General features: G+C 34.6%; 1 protein-coding gene across 3 annotated transcripts in view; it reads left to right on the top strand.

Moving 5' to 3' along the window:
- The window catches only part of ITFG1 (integrin alpha FG-GAP repeat containing 1), a 258,894-nt gene that overhangs the window by 16,277 nt on the left and 227,904 nt on the right, over positions 1-14,713 (top strand). For all 3 annotated transcript variants that reach the window (XM_068529142.1, XM_068529143.1, XM_068529144.1), the window contains exon 6: positions 10,446-10,540. In XM_068529142.1, coding sequence (XP_068385243.1) covers positions 10,446-10,540 — 95 coding nt within the window. The remainder of the gene's footprint in view (positions 1-10,445; positions 10,541-14,713) is intronic.

Here is a 14,713-nt window from a genome sequence, read left to right on the forward strand (position 1 = left end):
AAATTTGGTATGTCTAAAGAAATAAGAAAGAAGTTGTGTGATTTCTCATTTTTATAATCTGTTTTTATTTACTCCAGAAGCCAGATACCAGAGTCAGTATTCACATACATTTATGGACTATTACGTCTTTTATCATACTTATTGTATTATAAATTATTTTCGCTGTACTTTACATTGCAATGCTTTAAGTTCACTAAAGGTAAACAGCATGTTAATTTACTATCTTGTTTTTATAACTTATTTTATGAAAATAGATAAATCAATTTTATCAAAATTACCTTAATTTTGACTGCTTTTAGCAATCTTTGCTACAATATATAATCTGTACTTTCCTCAGTAGTTTTTGTAATATTCCTTGAAACACATGTTAACACATTTATTTGAATTGAAAAAATGAGGTCAAACTCTGACAGAAAATAACTTTCATTTGGAGATTAGTTTGACAGTGAGGACCAGGCGTTTTACATAAATTGAATGAGCTAAATCAGCAGCTCTAAATTCTTTTTTTTTACTTTCATTATGGAAAAATTTAAACATATGCAAAGGTAGAGCAAGTAGGACAATGAATTTGCATATAATACACCTGTCATTCAGCTACAGTTAGCAACTCTTGGCCAGTCTTACTTCATTCACAACTTTTCCTTCATTTCTCTCTCTAACTCCTTCCCCAGACATTTTTAATCCATAAATATTTAAGTATATATCTCTAAAAGGTAAGGATGTTTTTAAAATACATAATTACAATGTATTTATCATACCTAAAAAATTAAGATTAATTTAATATTAATATTAAATTTCCATGGAGATTTTAATGAACATATATGAACAAGATTTCTTAGCATCTGTATCTATAAAGATGAAGAAAAGGAGTAGACTTTATGCTGAATCCTGTTTCATTCTAGCAGTGTCATGCTATTCTAAAGATAAGTAAACTAATATATTTTAAAGCTCCATTCATTTCTTCAAAAAAATGCATTTCCAATGAAATTTTACCTTTGATTTAATAAGCTATCAAAGCTTTTTCATCAATTGTACAGTAATAGTTAAAATAACTCAACCTCAAAGAGATTTTTTTTTAAAACACCTGGATGCATAAAGCCAATTTAAATACCAGTTGGAAGATGTACATTTCTTTGGAGACATATGATAGCGTGTTCACTAAAAAGACCAGATATAAAAACATTTTACATCATGATAAAGTTCTATAACAGAAATAGAATAGAAGTACAAGTCCAAGGATAAAGAGAAGAAGAGCTTTTTTATGTGGTTTGTGGGTGTATGTGGATGATGGTGGATAATAATCAGTATGGTATCTATATTCTACTGAATACATTTTTAAGAGTAATCATTTTTATTTTTTTTATTTTATTTATTTATTTTTTTACAGTTTTTCCTCCTTGAATCCTGTTTTTTTTTTTAAATTGAACCATCTTTTTCCTTTTATTTATTTATTTATTTATTATTTATGGCTGTGTTGGGTCTTCGTTTCTGTGCGAGGGCTTTCTTTAGTTGCGGCAAGTGGGGGCCACTCTTCATGGCGGTGCACGGGCCTCACTATCGCGGCCTCTCTTGTTGCGGAGCACAGGCTCCAGACGCGCAGGCTCAGTAGTTGTGGCTCACGGGCCCAGTTGCTCCGCGGCATGTGGGATCTTCCCAGACCAGGGCTCGAACCCGTGTCCCCTGCACTAGCAGGCAGATTCTCAACCACTGCGCCACCAGGGAAGCCCCATTTTTATTTTTTTATTGAAGTATAGTTGCTATAAAATATTATAAAGGTGACAGGTGTACAATATAGTGATTTACAGCTTTTAAGGGTTATATGCCATTTATAGTTATTGTAAAATATTGGCTCAGTTCCCTGTGTTGTACAATATATCCTTGTTTTATACTTAATAGTTTGTACCTCTTACTCCCCTGCCCCTATATTGCCCCTTCTCCTTCCCTCTCCCACTGGTAACCACTAGTTTGTTCTGTATTATATCTTTGAGCCTGCTTCCTTTATGTTATATTCACTAGTTTGTTGATTTTTTTAGATTCCACATACAAGTGATATCATATAGTTTTTATCTTTCTCTGTCTGACTTATTTCACCTAGCATAATGCCCTTCAAGTCCATCCATGTTGCTGCAGATGGCAAAATTTCATTCTTTTTTATGGCCGAGTAGCATTCCATTGTGTGTATGTATATGTGTATGTGTGTATGTATATATTACACACACATATATATATATATCACATCTTCTTTATTCATCTGTTTTTAGATACTCAGGTTGCTTGCCTATCTTGGCTTTCATAAATAATGCTGCTATGAACATATCTTTTTGAATTAGTGTTTTTGTTTTAGATATATATACCTAGGAGTGCAATTGCTGTATCATATGGTAGCTCTGTTTTTATTATTTGAGAAACCTCCATACTGTTTTCCACAGTGGCTGTACCAATTTACATTCCTACCAACAGTGTACGAGGGTTCCCTTTTCTCTACATCCTCACCAACATTTGTTATTTGTGTTCTTTTTGATGATAGCCATTCTGACAGGTATGAGGTCATATCTCATTATGGTTTTGATTTACATTTCCCTGATAATTAGCCAGGTTGAGCATCTTTCCATGTGCCTGTTGGCCATCTGCATTTTCTCTTTGGAAAAATGTCTATTCAGTTCTTCTGCCCATTTTTTAATTGGGTTGGTTGTTTTTTTGATGTTGAGTTATTTATATGAGCTGTTTATATATGTTGGATATTAATCCCTTATCAGTCATATCATTTGCAAATATTTTCTTCAATTCAGTAAGTTGTCTTTTCATTTTGTCAGTGGTTTCCTTTGCTGTGCGAAAGCTTTTAAGTTTAATTACGTCTCATTTGTTTATTTTTTGCTTTTATTTCCTTTGCTTTAGGAGATGGATCCAAAAGAATATTGCTGCGATTTATGTCAAAGAGTGTTCTGCCTATGTTTTCCTCTAGGTGTTTTATAGTATCTAGTGTTACATTTAGGTCTGTAATCCATTTAGAGTTTATTTTTGTATATGGTGTTAGAGTATGTTCTGATTTCATTGTTTCACATGTAGCTGTCCAGCTTTCCCAGCACCACTTATTGAAGAGACTGTCTTTTCTCCATTGTATATTGTTGCCTCCACTGTCATAGATTAATTGACTATAAGTGTGTGGGTTTATTTCTGGGCTCGCTATTCTGTTCCATTAATTAGAGTAATCATTTTATTTTAAAATATCAGTATTTCTAATAGGCTTAAAGATTACATGCTTTTGTAGCTATTTAAAACGTTGAAAATATTTATATTACTTTCTTAGAAATGAACTTCAAGGTATTAAGGGATATAGTTTTTGTAAATTCTTTAAGAGTCTATTGGAGCAAAAGTTTTCAAGACCACTGGACTAGGCAGCTTAGAGAAGCATGCTAGATCCATCTTCACGCTAGACCCATCTCCTAGTAACTGCTTTTACCTGGGTATCTTTTTTTTTCTTTTTTTTTTTTAATAGTTCAATTGTATTACATGAGTGTTGTTGTTGTTTTTTAAATTAATTAATTATTTATTTATTTTTGGCTGCGTTGGGTCTTCGTTGCCACGCACGGGCTTTCTCTAGTTGTGTCGAGCGGGGTCTACTCTTCATTGCAGTGCGCGGGCTTCTCAATGTGGTGGCTTCTCTTGTCATGAAGCACAGGTCTAGGTACCTGGGCTTCAGTAGTTGAGGCACACGGGCTCAGTAGTTGTGGCTCACGGGCTCTAGAGCGCAGGCTCAGTGGTTGTGGTGCACGGGCTTAGTTGGTCCACGGCATGTGGGATCTTCCCGGACCAGGGATTGAACCTGTGTCCCCAGCATTGGCAGGCAGATTCTTAACCACTGTGCCACCAGGGAAGTAAGTCTCTTACCTGGGTATCTTAAATAATGACAACTCAGTGTAGGCTGATCATTGAAAAGTGAGTGGATGAGCAGTCATTTCTAAGAGCAGTTACCATAATAGGCAATTAAAAGCTACAGTTGACATTAATTACATTTAAATTCATCCTTTGATAAATGCTATTCTTTGAGATTAAAGGTGATGATGACTACAAATTAGAACACCTTGACATAATTATGTTTCCTGTTGGGGACAAACTAGTAATTGGAATTTTCTACAGAGGTCAAGAAATGTCAACAGATAGATTCAACATGGCTCAGAACTGCCCACCTTTTCATCTCTTTTCATCTCTTCCTTTGTCATCAGAGCAGTTTACATCTGTGACCTTGGCATTCAAATGGAGTTAAGGAAATTATAGTTTATATGGATATAGTTGCTTGAAAAATATGGTGTCTGCTTCTTACTGAAAAACTATGTTGTGTATAAAGAGCAACATTAAAGGCAGAAGGAGAAATGAATTTTATTTTCACCTATTTAAATTTTTAAACAATTTAGTTATCTTAGGCAACTTCAGTTTTCAATCATCTTAAAATGCACCATGAAAGAATCAAAAGCTCTTTCTCCCCCCACCTTTGGTAGTCATCAGAATGGTAAATAGACACTGTATGTAAAATAAACTATAAGAATCTGCTAACTGCCTTTTAAGAGCTGTTAATGTAGAATATCAGAGTATAGGAAACAAGTGTAAAACTTAAAATACTGTGAAGAACTTGAATATTGATTTGAAATGTTCAAGATAGCAATATTACAATTAATATTTTGTTAGGAGTTGCAAACTCAAGTGTCTGATGGGGCCCAGAAGGAAAACAAAGTTAGTGAACAGTTTGGGGAGCTTGGGACTTGACCTGCCTGCAGGCTCTAACTCTGTGTGAAAAGGGCCAGTTGCTTGCCAGACCTTCTGATATTTCAAGAGAAGTTGGAAATCCTGATTTTTATTTGAAATCTGATTTTTAATTTGTTTTACCTCTTAATTCAAACTTTTTTAAACAATGTGTAGGTCAAATAAAACACATTTTATGCTGAATTTGGCCCATAGTCTGCCACTTTATGACTTTTGCTTTATCGCTGTTCTAGATTCATTTGAAATGTACGTTTTGTTAAATAGTTCCTAAGACAAAAATGTCACAAGTTAGTTGAGATTTTCCAAAACTCTAGCTATAACTTGTTTCAAAGCAGACCTGTAAAAAAATCTATGGGAAATTAGATCAATAACTACTAGCATAGTAATTAAAGACAGCCACATGATTAACCTCATGGAGCTTAACTGTGTAAAAGTTTGTGTTGTTTTAATTCATTTTCAGCATATAATTACAAATTTGTTGGGAACATGAGAAACTCTTCTGAAATGACTTTATGTCAAACTTGTCATAGAATCTCTAGCCTGAGTCTGATTATTTTGTATGTAATGAAAAATACTTTAATGCTTAGAATTTAAAGAACTGATGAATAAATGGCACATCTTAAAGAGAAGTGAACCAATGATTATTAAATTGGACTTAACTGAAATTATTTTAAGCATTTCTAACCTTGTGTAGTATGAAAGAAAAACATGACATGAATGCTTGGTATTGAATTACCATACAACAAATGCTAAATATAACTTTACAATGTATATTAATATTTTCTTATTATCATAACCCTATATTATGGGGTTTTAGTTAAAGTAATACAATCAAGTTGTAGGAACACTGCTTGGTTTGGATTTTAGTGTCTTGTTTAGGTTATAGATGAGGCCCAGTATGTGCTAAAAAGAATGTAGAAGAAGGTTATTGGGAAGAAGTTACTGTTTGTAGAACCCTTTGCATAGAGAAAAATTTCTCCTGTTGAATGCTTATTCTTTTTTCCAGAATCCACCTACCAATAACAAATTAGTCAATTGTTCCTTTCCACTTTCCAAACACTGCAAAACTAAATTCACAGGTGAACCTTGTTTGCTGTCTACTCAATTGGATACTGTGTTGACAATTAAGTTAGACTTAATTGGCCTTTAATTGCTCTTCGGAGATGACATATCTATGCTTCCATATTGGACTGGAACATAGTACTGTGAAAAAAATAGCAAATTCTAACTAGAAGTAGAGAAGAATAGGAGATGCTACTTGAGACTACGATTCGGTTCAGCCAGTATTTGGGAGCCAGGTCCTGGTTAGGCATTGTAGATACAAATATCTATGAGTCAGGGTACTTAGGATACACTCTCAGAGAAATAGTTCCTCAAGTAACTATAAGGCAAACCAAAGTGCTATTAGTAGAGAAAAGTATAATAGTGAAACAGTGAAAGAGGAGTAAAGGCCTTTTGGAGGAAGCCGATTTAAGTAGGGCCTTGATAAATAGGAATGCTTTTGACGCTGGAGTGTTCTTCACTGGTGAGGAATTGTGGGGAAATGATTTTATTTAAACTTGCTCTTCTTTCTGTAGTTCCTAATAGTTTACCAGTATGACCTTCCTGATTTTGACAAATGCACTATGGTTATATTAGATGTTAACATTAGGAGTAACTAAATGAAGGATATGTGAAAACTTAGTACTATTGGCTTTTTTAATGAGATAAAATTTGCATAACATTATTAAAATTAACCATCATTGTGTACACTTTAGTGAGATTTAGAACATTTACAACATTGTGCAACCATCACCTAGTTCCAATGACTTTTCATCTCTCCGAAAGGAAACCCTGTACCCATTAAGCAGACACTCTCCCTTTCCCCTCTACCCCCGCACTTGGTAACCACTAATCTTCTTTCTGTCTCTAGGATTTTCCTATTATGGGTATTTCATATAAATGAAATCATACAATATGTGACCTTTTGAGTCTGGCTTCTTTCAAATAGCATAATGTTTTAAAGATTCATCCATATTGTGTCATGTATCAGTACTCCAGTTATTTTTATGATTGAATAATATTTTCATTGTATGGGTATATGACATTTTGTTTATTCATTCATCCATTGGTAGATATTTGGGTTATTGTGAATAGTGCTGCTAAGAGCATTCATGTACCAGTATTTGTTTGAATACCTGTTTTCAAGTCTTTTTTTTTTCTTTTTTTTTTTAACATCTTTATTGGAGTATAATTGCTTTACAATGTTTTATTAGTTTCTGCTGTATATAACAAGGTGCATCAGCTATACATATACATATATCCCCATATCCCCTCCCTTTTGCGTCTCCCTCCCACCCTCCCTATCCCACCCCTCTAGGTGGTCAAAAAGCACCCAGCTGATCTCCCCATGCGATGCAGCTGCTTCCCACTAGCTATCTATTTTACATTTGGTAGTGTATATATATGTCAATGCTACTGTCTCATTTTGTCCCAGCTTACCCTTCCCCCTCCCTGTGTCCTCAAGTCCATTCTCTATGTCTGCGTCTTTATTCCTGTCCTGCCCCTGGATTCATTAGAACCATTTTTTTTTTTTTTAGATTCCATATATATGCATTAGCATATGGTATTTGTTTTTCTCTTTCTGACTTACTTCACTCTGTATGACAGACTCTAGGTCCATCCACCTCACTACAAATAACTCAATTTCGTTTCTTTTTATGGCTGAGTAATACTCCATTGCATATATGTGCCACATCTTCTTTATCCATTCATCTGTGAGAGGACCCTTAGGTTGCTTCCATGTCCTGGCTATTGTAAATAGTGCAGCAGTAAACGTTGTGGTACCTGTCTCTTTTTGAATTACGGTTTTCTCAGGGTATATGCCCAGTAGTGGGATTGCTGGGTCATATGGTAGTTCTATTTTTAGTTTTTTAAGGAGCCTCCATACTGTTCTCCATAGTGGCTGTATCAATTTACATTCCCACCAACAGTGCAGGAGGGTTCCCTTTTCTCCACACCCTCTCCAGCATTTATTGTTTGTAGATTTTCTGATGATGGCTATTCTGACCCATGTGAGGTGATACCTCATTGTAGTTTTGATTTCCATTTCTCTAATGATTAGTGATGTTGAGCATCCATTCATGTGTTTGTTGGTAATCTGTATGTCTTCTTTGGAGAAATGTCTATTTAGATCTTCTGCCCATTTTTGGATTGGGTTGTTTGTTTTTTTGATATTGAGCTGCATGAGCTGCTTGTATATTTTGGAGATTAATCCTTTGTCAGTTGCTTTGTTTGCAAATATTTTCTCCCATTCTGAGGGTTGGCTCTTTGTCTTGTTTATGGTTTCCTTTACTGTGCAAAAGCTTATAAATTTCATTAGGTCCCATTTGTTTATTTTTGTTTTTATTTCCATTACTCTAAGAGGTGGGTCAAAAAAGATCTTGCTATGATTTATGTCAAAGAGTGTTCTTCCTATGTTTTCCTCCAAGAGTTTTATAGTGTCTGGCCTTACATTTAGGTCTTCAATCCATTTTGAGTTTATTTTTGTGTATGGTGTTAGGGAGTGTTCTAATTTCATTCTTTTACATGTAGCTGTCCAGTTTTCCAGCACCACTTATTGAAGAGGCTGTCTTTTCTCCATTGTATATTCTTGCCTCCTTTATCAAAGATAAGGTGACCAATATGTGTGTGGGTTTATCTCCTGTGAAATTTTTTGTTCTAGTTCTGTGAAAAATGCCATTGGTAGTTTGATAGGGATTGCATTGAATCTGTAGATTGCTTTGGGTAGTATAGTCATTTTCACAATGTTGATTCTTCCAATCCAAGAACATGGTATATCTCTCCATCTGTTTGTCTTATCTTTAATTTCTTTCATCAGTGTCATAGTTTTCTGCATACAGGTCTTTTGTCTCCTTAGGTAGGTTTATTCCTAGGTATTTTATTCTTTTTGTTGTAATGGTAAATGGGAGTGTTTCCTTAATTTCTCTTTCAGGTTTTTCATCATTAGTGTATATCAATGCAAGAGACTTCTGTGCATTAATTTTGTATCCTGCTACTTTACCAAATTCATTGATTAGCTCTAGTAGTTTTCTGGTAGAGTCTTTAGGATTCTCTATGTATAGTATCATGTCATCTGTAAACAGTGTGTTTTTCAATTCTTATTGGTATACACCTAGGTATAGAAATGCAGGGTCATATGGCAATTCATTGTTTGGCTTTTGGAAGAATTACCAACTGTTTTCCATAGCTAATGCACCATTTTATATTCCCATCAGCAATATACAAGAGTTCTATTTCTTTTAGCAGTTTGAGACATCTGTGTTAATTTTTGGTATATGGTATGAAGTAGGGGTCTAAATTCATTCTTTTGCATGGCTGAAAACTTTAGAATTAATACTTATAAAAGATAATCATTCTCCACAGTCTCGGGAAAATATCACCCATGATAATATTAAGTTATTTTTCTTACACTTAAAGAATTAAAGATATAAATATAAGGGCTAAAACTATAAAACTCTTAGAAGAAGGCATAGGGGTAAATTTTCATAACCTTGGATTTGGAAATGGATTCTTAGATCTGACACCAAAAGAAAAAAGCAGCACAAAAAAAATTACAACTGGATTTATCAAATTAAAAGCTTCTACACAGCACAGGACACTATCCAGAAACTGAAAAGGCTGTACAGAATGGGAGAAAATATTGGCAAATCATGCATCAGGTAAGGGTCTAGGATCTAGTCTATATAAAGAACTCTTACAACTCAAAGCAATAAATAATCCAGTTTAAAAATAGGCAAAGAATTTGAGTAGACATTTCTCCACAGGTATACAGGTAGCCAACAAGCATGTGAAAACATGCTCAACATCATTAGACATTAGGAAAATATAAATCAAAACCACAAGAACCCTTCAGGAAGTAGCTGTAATAAAACCAAGGGACAGTAATAAGTGTTCACAATGGAATGGAGGTATTGAAATACCCATACATTGCTAGTGAGAATGTCTGATGATGAAGCCACTTTGGAAAACAGTTTGACAGTTCTTCAGAAAGTCAAATATAGAGTTACCATGTGGCCCAGCAATTCTGCTCCTAGGTATATACACAGAAGAATCAAAAACATATGTGTATGTCCACATAAAAACTTGTACATGAATATTCATAACAGCATTTATTTGTAATAGCCAAAAGTGGAAACAAGTCAAATGTGCATCAACAGTTGAACAGATTAACAAAAAATATTGCCATGTAATTATATATTATTCAGGGATAAAAAAGACTGAAGTAGTGACACATGCTACAACATGGATGAACCTGAAAATATTATTCCAAGTGAAAGAAACCAGGCACAAAAGGCCACATGTTATATGATTCCATATATATGAAACGTCCAAAATAGGGAAATCCATAGAGCCAGAAAGCAAATTAGTGTTTGCCAGAGGCTTGATGGAGGGGAGAATGAGAAGTTACTAATGAATACAGAGTTTCATTTTGAGGTGATGAAAATGTTGTGAAATTAGATAGTGGTGATGGCTACACACTGTGAATATACAAAAACCACTAAATTGTACACTCTGAAAGAGTGAATTTTAGAGTATGTGACATAGCTAAGAATAAATGAGTTTTTAAAATATCTTGCACGCAGATATTTTTGTTTTAAAACAGTGCTCATTTGATGTTTGCCTTAAGAAAAAAATTTTTCTTTTAGGAATTTATCATGGCATCCTGCATTGACCATTAAAAGTAAAATGCGAATTCCACATTCTCATGCATTCATTGATCTGACTGAAGATTTTACAGCAGGTGAGTTGCACATAAATGTAAAGTATTTCTTTTAGGCTGCCAGAGAATGATGAGATTTTTACTGTTTTCCTAGTAATCGTTTGCTATTGAATTGACTATTAAGACCAAAATGTTAAAAGGTTATAAGGAAGTTAGTGATATTGGAAAAATGTAAAAAGTACTGGATGCAATAAATAAGTCTTTAGTTATTGTTTTTGCTGTTTCTTAACCACATCAAAATTTGGATTATTGACTAATAAATGCTGTAAATTTAATTATAAGAAAAATATTTAGCTTATGTATTAAAGAATTTCAAAGACTTCAAAAAATTTTTATTATGGAAAATTTTAAATATAGAAAAGTAGGCAGAATAGTATGATATACGCACATTTAATCATCACCCAGCTTCAACAATAATCAGTATATGGCCAATCTTGTTTCATCTGTATAACCACCCATGAGCCCCTGCCACCCCGATAATTTTATAGGAATTCCCAAACATTGTATCATTTCACTTATAAATATTTCAATCTGTATCTCTAAATGATACAGACTTTTTTATTTTTAGCAACCTCAAGATCATTTTCAAACATTAAAAAATTTAACAATATTCTCTTAATATCAAATACTTATTCACTATTCAGAATGCCCCAATTCTCTCCTAAATGTTTCTATCAAATTAGAAGCTAAATGAGGTACATACATACAAAGAAAAAACACCTGTCTTACAGAATTTCTCAAAGTGTGGATTTTGCTGATAGTGTCCCCATGATGTTAATATGTGACTCCGTCCCCTGTATTTCCTCTAAGCCAATAATTAGATTTAAGCAGCTGTTGATGATCATTGTCAAGTCCACTATTTCAAAAGGATTTACAAAATCATAGCACCCTATATCTATCACTCCTCAGCATATATTATCAGCTGGAATTTTCTATTTAAAACAAACAAAAAAAAGGAACATCTATTATTATCTTTTTAGTCACCCGAAGTACAGTTGAGACAGGCAGGTTAAATGCTTAAATTTTCTTCCTTCTCATTTTTTTTCCAGTTTTTTTTAATGTGGCAAAATACACGTAATGTAAAATTTCCATTGTGACCATTTTTAAGTGTGTGGTTCAGTAGTATTAAATACATCCATAGTATTGACCATCCAGCTCTTTTCATCTTGTAAAACTGAAACTCGACGCCCATTAAACAGTAACTCCTCATTTATCCCTTTCCCCCAGCTTGTGGCAACCACTGTTCTGCTTTGCTTTTTGACCACTAAAAGTACTTTGAATAAGTGAAATCATACAGTGTGTGTTATTTTTAACTGGCTTATTTCACTTAGCATAATATCCTTAAAATGCATCCATGTTGTAGCGTATGTCAGAATTTTCTTCCTTTTTAAAGTTGAATTGTATATATCCACATTTTGCTCAGCTTCCACATTTTAGCTATTGTGAATAATGTTGCTGTGAACATTGGTGTACAGACATCTCTTAGAGATCCTGCTTTCAGTTCTTTTGGGTATATATCCAGAAGTGAAATTGCTGGTTCATATGATAATTTTGTGTTTAATTTTTTGAGGAATGGCCATCACAGCAGCTTTATCGTTTTACATTCCCACCAACAGTGTACAAGGGTTCCAGTTTCTCCACATACTTGCCAATATTTGTTATTTTCTTTTTTTTTTCATAGTAGTCATTCTAATAGGTACAATGTGGTATCTCATTGTAGTGTGGGTTTGTTCTGTTTTTTGGTTTTTTTTGCCGCTCCACATGGCTTGCGGGATCTTAGTTCCCAAACAGGGATTGAGGGATTGAACCCGGCGCCAGCAGTGAAAGCACTGAGTCCTAACCACTGGACTGCCAGGGAGTTCCCTCACTGTAGTTCTGATTTGCATTTCTCCTAGTGATTAGTGATGTCGAGCACCTTTTCATGTCCTTATTAGCTATTTGCATATCTTTTTTGGAGAAGTGTGTACTTAACTCCTGTGCCCCTTTTTCAATTGGGTTGTTTCTTTGGTGGTGTTGAGTTTTAGTTAGTCTCTGTTCAGAATATTGCTCCCTTATCAGATACATGATTTGCAAATATTTTCTCTCATTCTGTGGGATACCTTTTTACTCTGTTGATAGTGTCTTTGTATGCAAAAAAAATTTTAATTTCATGAAGTCCACTTTTTCTGTTGTTTCTTTGTTGCCTGTGCCTTTGGTGTCCTATCCAACAGATCATTGCCAGGTGCACTGTCATGAAGCTTTTGCCCTATATTTTGTCTTGAGAGTTTTATACTTTTATCCCTTACATTTAGAGCTTTGATCCATTTTGAGTTAATTTATATATATGGTGTTAGATAAGGGTCCAACTTCATTACTTGCATGGATATCCAGTTTTCCTAGCACCATTTATTTTTTTTTAATATTTATTTATTTTATTTATTTTTTTTGGCTGTGTCAGGTCTTTGTTGCGGTGCGCAGGCTTCTCTCTAGTTGTGGCATGCGGATTTTCTCTCTGTAGTTGTGGTGCGCAGGCTGCAGAGCGTGTGGACTCTGTAGTTTGCGGCACTCGGGCTCTCTTGTTGAGGCGCTCGAGTTCAGTAGTTGTGGCGTGCAGGCTTAGTTGCCCTGCGGCATGTGGGATCTTAGTTCCCTGACCAGGGATTGAATCCATATCCCCTGCATTGGAAGGCAGATTCTTTACCAGTGGACCACCAGGGAAGTCCCATAGCACCATTTATTAAAAAGACTTGTCATTTCCCCACTGAATGGTCTTACCACCCTTGTCAAAATTCATTTGACCGTATACTCAAGGGTTTATTTCTGGGTTCTCTGTTATTTCACTGACCTATATGTCTGTCTTTATGCTAGTACCTCACTGGGGTTTTTTTTGGGTTTTTTTAAACTTTTTATTTTATATTGGAGTATAGCCAGTTACGTTGTGATAGTTGCAGGTGCACAGCAAAGCGACTCAGCCATACATATACATGTATCCGTTCTCCCCCCAGACTCCCCTCCCATCCAGGCTGCCACATAACATTGAGGAGAGTTCCCTGTAGTACTATACTGGTTTGATTACTATAGCTTTGGAATATGTTTAGTAATCGGGAAGTGTGAGTCCTCCAACTTTGTTCTTTTTCAACATTGTTTTGACTATTTTAGGAGGTCCCTTGAGATTCTACATGAATATTAGGACTGGTTTTTCAGTATCTATAAAAAGTGCCATTGGGATTTTGGTAAGGATTGTTCTGAATCTATAGGTCACTTTGGGTAGTATTGACATCTTAACAATATTGTCTTTCAGTCCATGAACATGCAATGTGTTTTCCTTTATTTGTTTTCTTAATGATTTCTTTCAACAATGTTTTATAGTTTTTAATTATATAAGTCTTTCACCTCCTTGGTTAAGTTAATTCCTAAGTATTTTATTCATTTTGATTCTATTGTAAATGAAATGTTTTCTTAATTTCCTTTGTGGATTTTTCATTGTAAGTGTTTAGAAATGCAGCTGATTTTTGCATGTTAATTTGTATCCTGCTACTTTTCTGAATTCATTTATTAATCTGAACAGGTTTTTTTTTTTTGGTAGAATCTTTAGGGTTTTCTACATATAAGATCATATCATCTATGAACAGAGATAATTTAACTTTTTTCTTTCTAACTTGGATGCTTTTCATTTCTTTTTCTTTTTTTTTTTTTAAATACATTTTTTTTTAAATTAATTCATTTATTTATATTTATTTTTGACTGTGTTGGGTCTTCACTTCTGTGTGAGGGCTTTCTCTAGCTGTGGCAAGTGGGGGCCACTCCTCATCGTGGTGTGCGGGCCTCTCACTATCGCGGCCTCTCTTGTTGCGGAGCACAGGCTCCAGACGCGCAGGCTCAGTAGTTGTGGCTCACGGGCCTAGTTGCTCCACAGCATGTGGGATCTTCCCAGACCAGGGCTCGAACCCGTGTCCCCTGCATTGGCAGGCGGATTCTCAACCACTGCGCCACTAGGAAAGCCCTCATTTCTTTTTCTTATTCCTCCCTTTTTTTTTTTTTTACCAGTTTTCAAATGCTTCTAATCAGCTTTTGCAATTACATTTTTTTTTTTTTGGCAATTACATTTTTATATAGTATACTAATTGCAAATGAGTAAAGCATGCCTGGTGGTTGTTAAAAGTAATAAAACTTCCTTCCTTTAAAAGTATTTTATGAATTTACATTCCCACCAAC

Source organism: Eschrichtius robustus, chromosome 19 (genome assembly GCF_028021215.1).
Source record: "Eschrichtius robustus isolate mEscRob2 chromosome 19, mEscRob2.pri, whole genome shotgun sequence".
NCBI classification, from domain to species: domain Eukaryota; kingdom Metazoa; phylum Chordata; class Mammalia; order Artiodactyla; family Eschrichtiidae; genus Eschrichtius; species Eschrichtius robustus.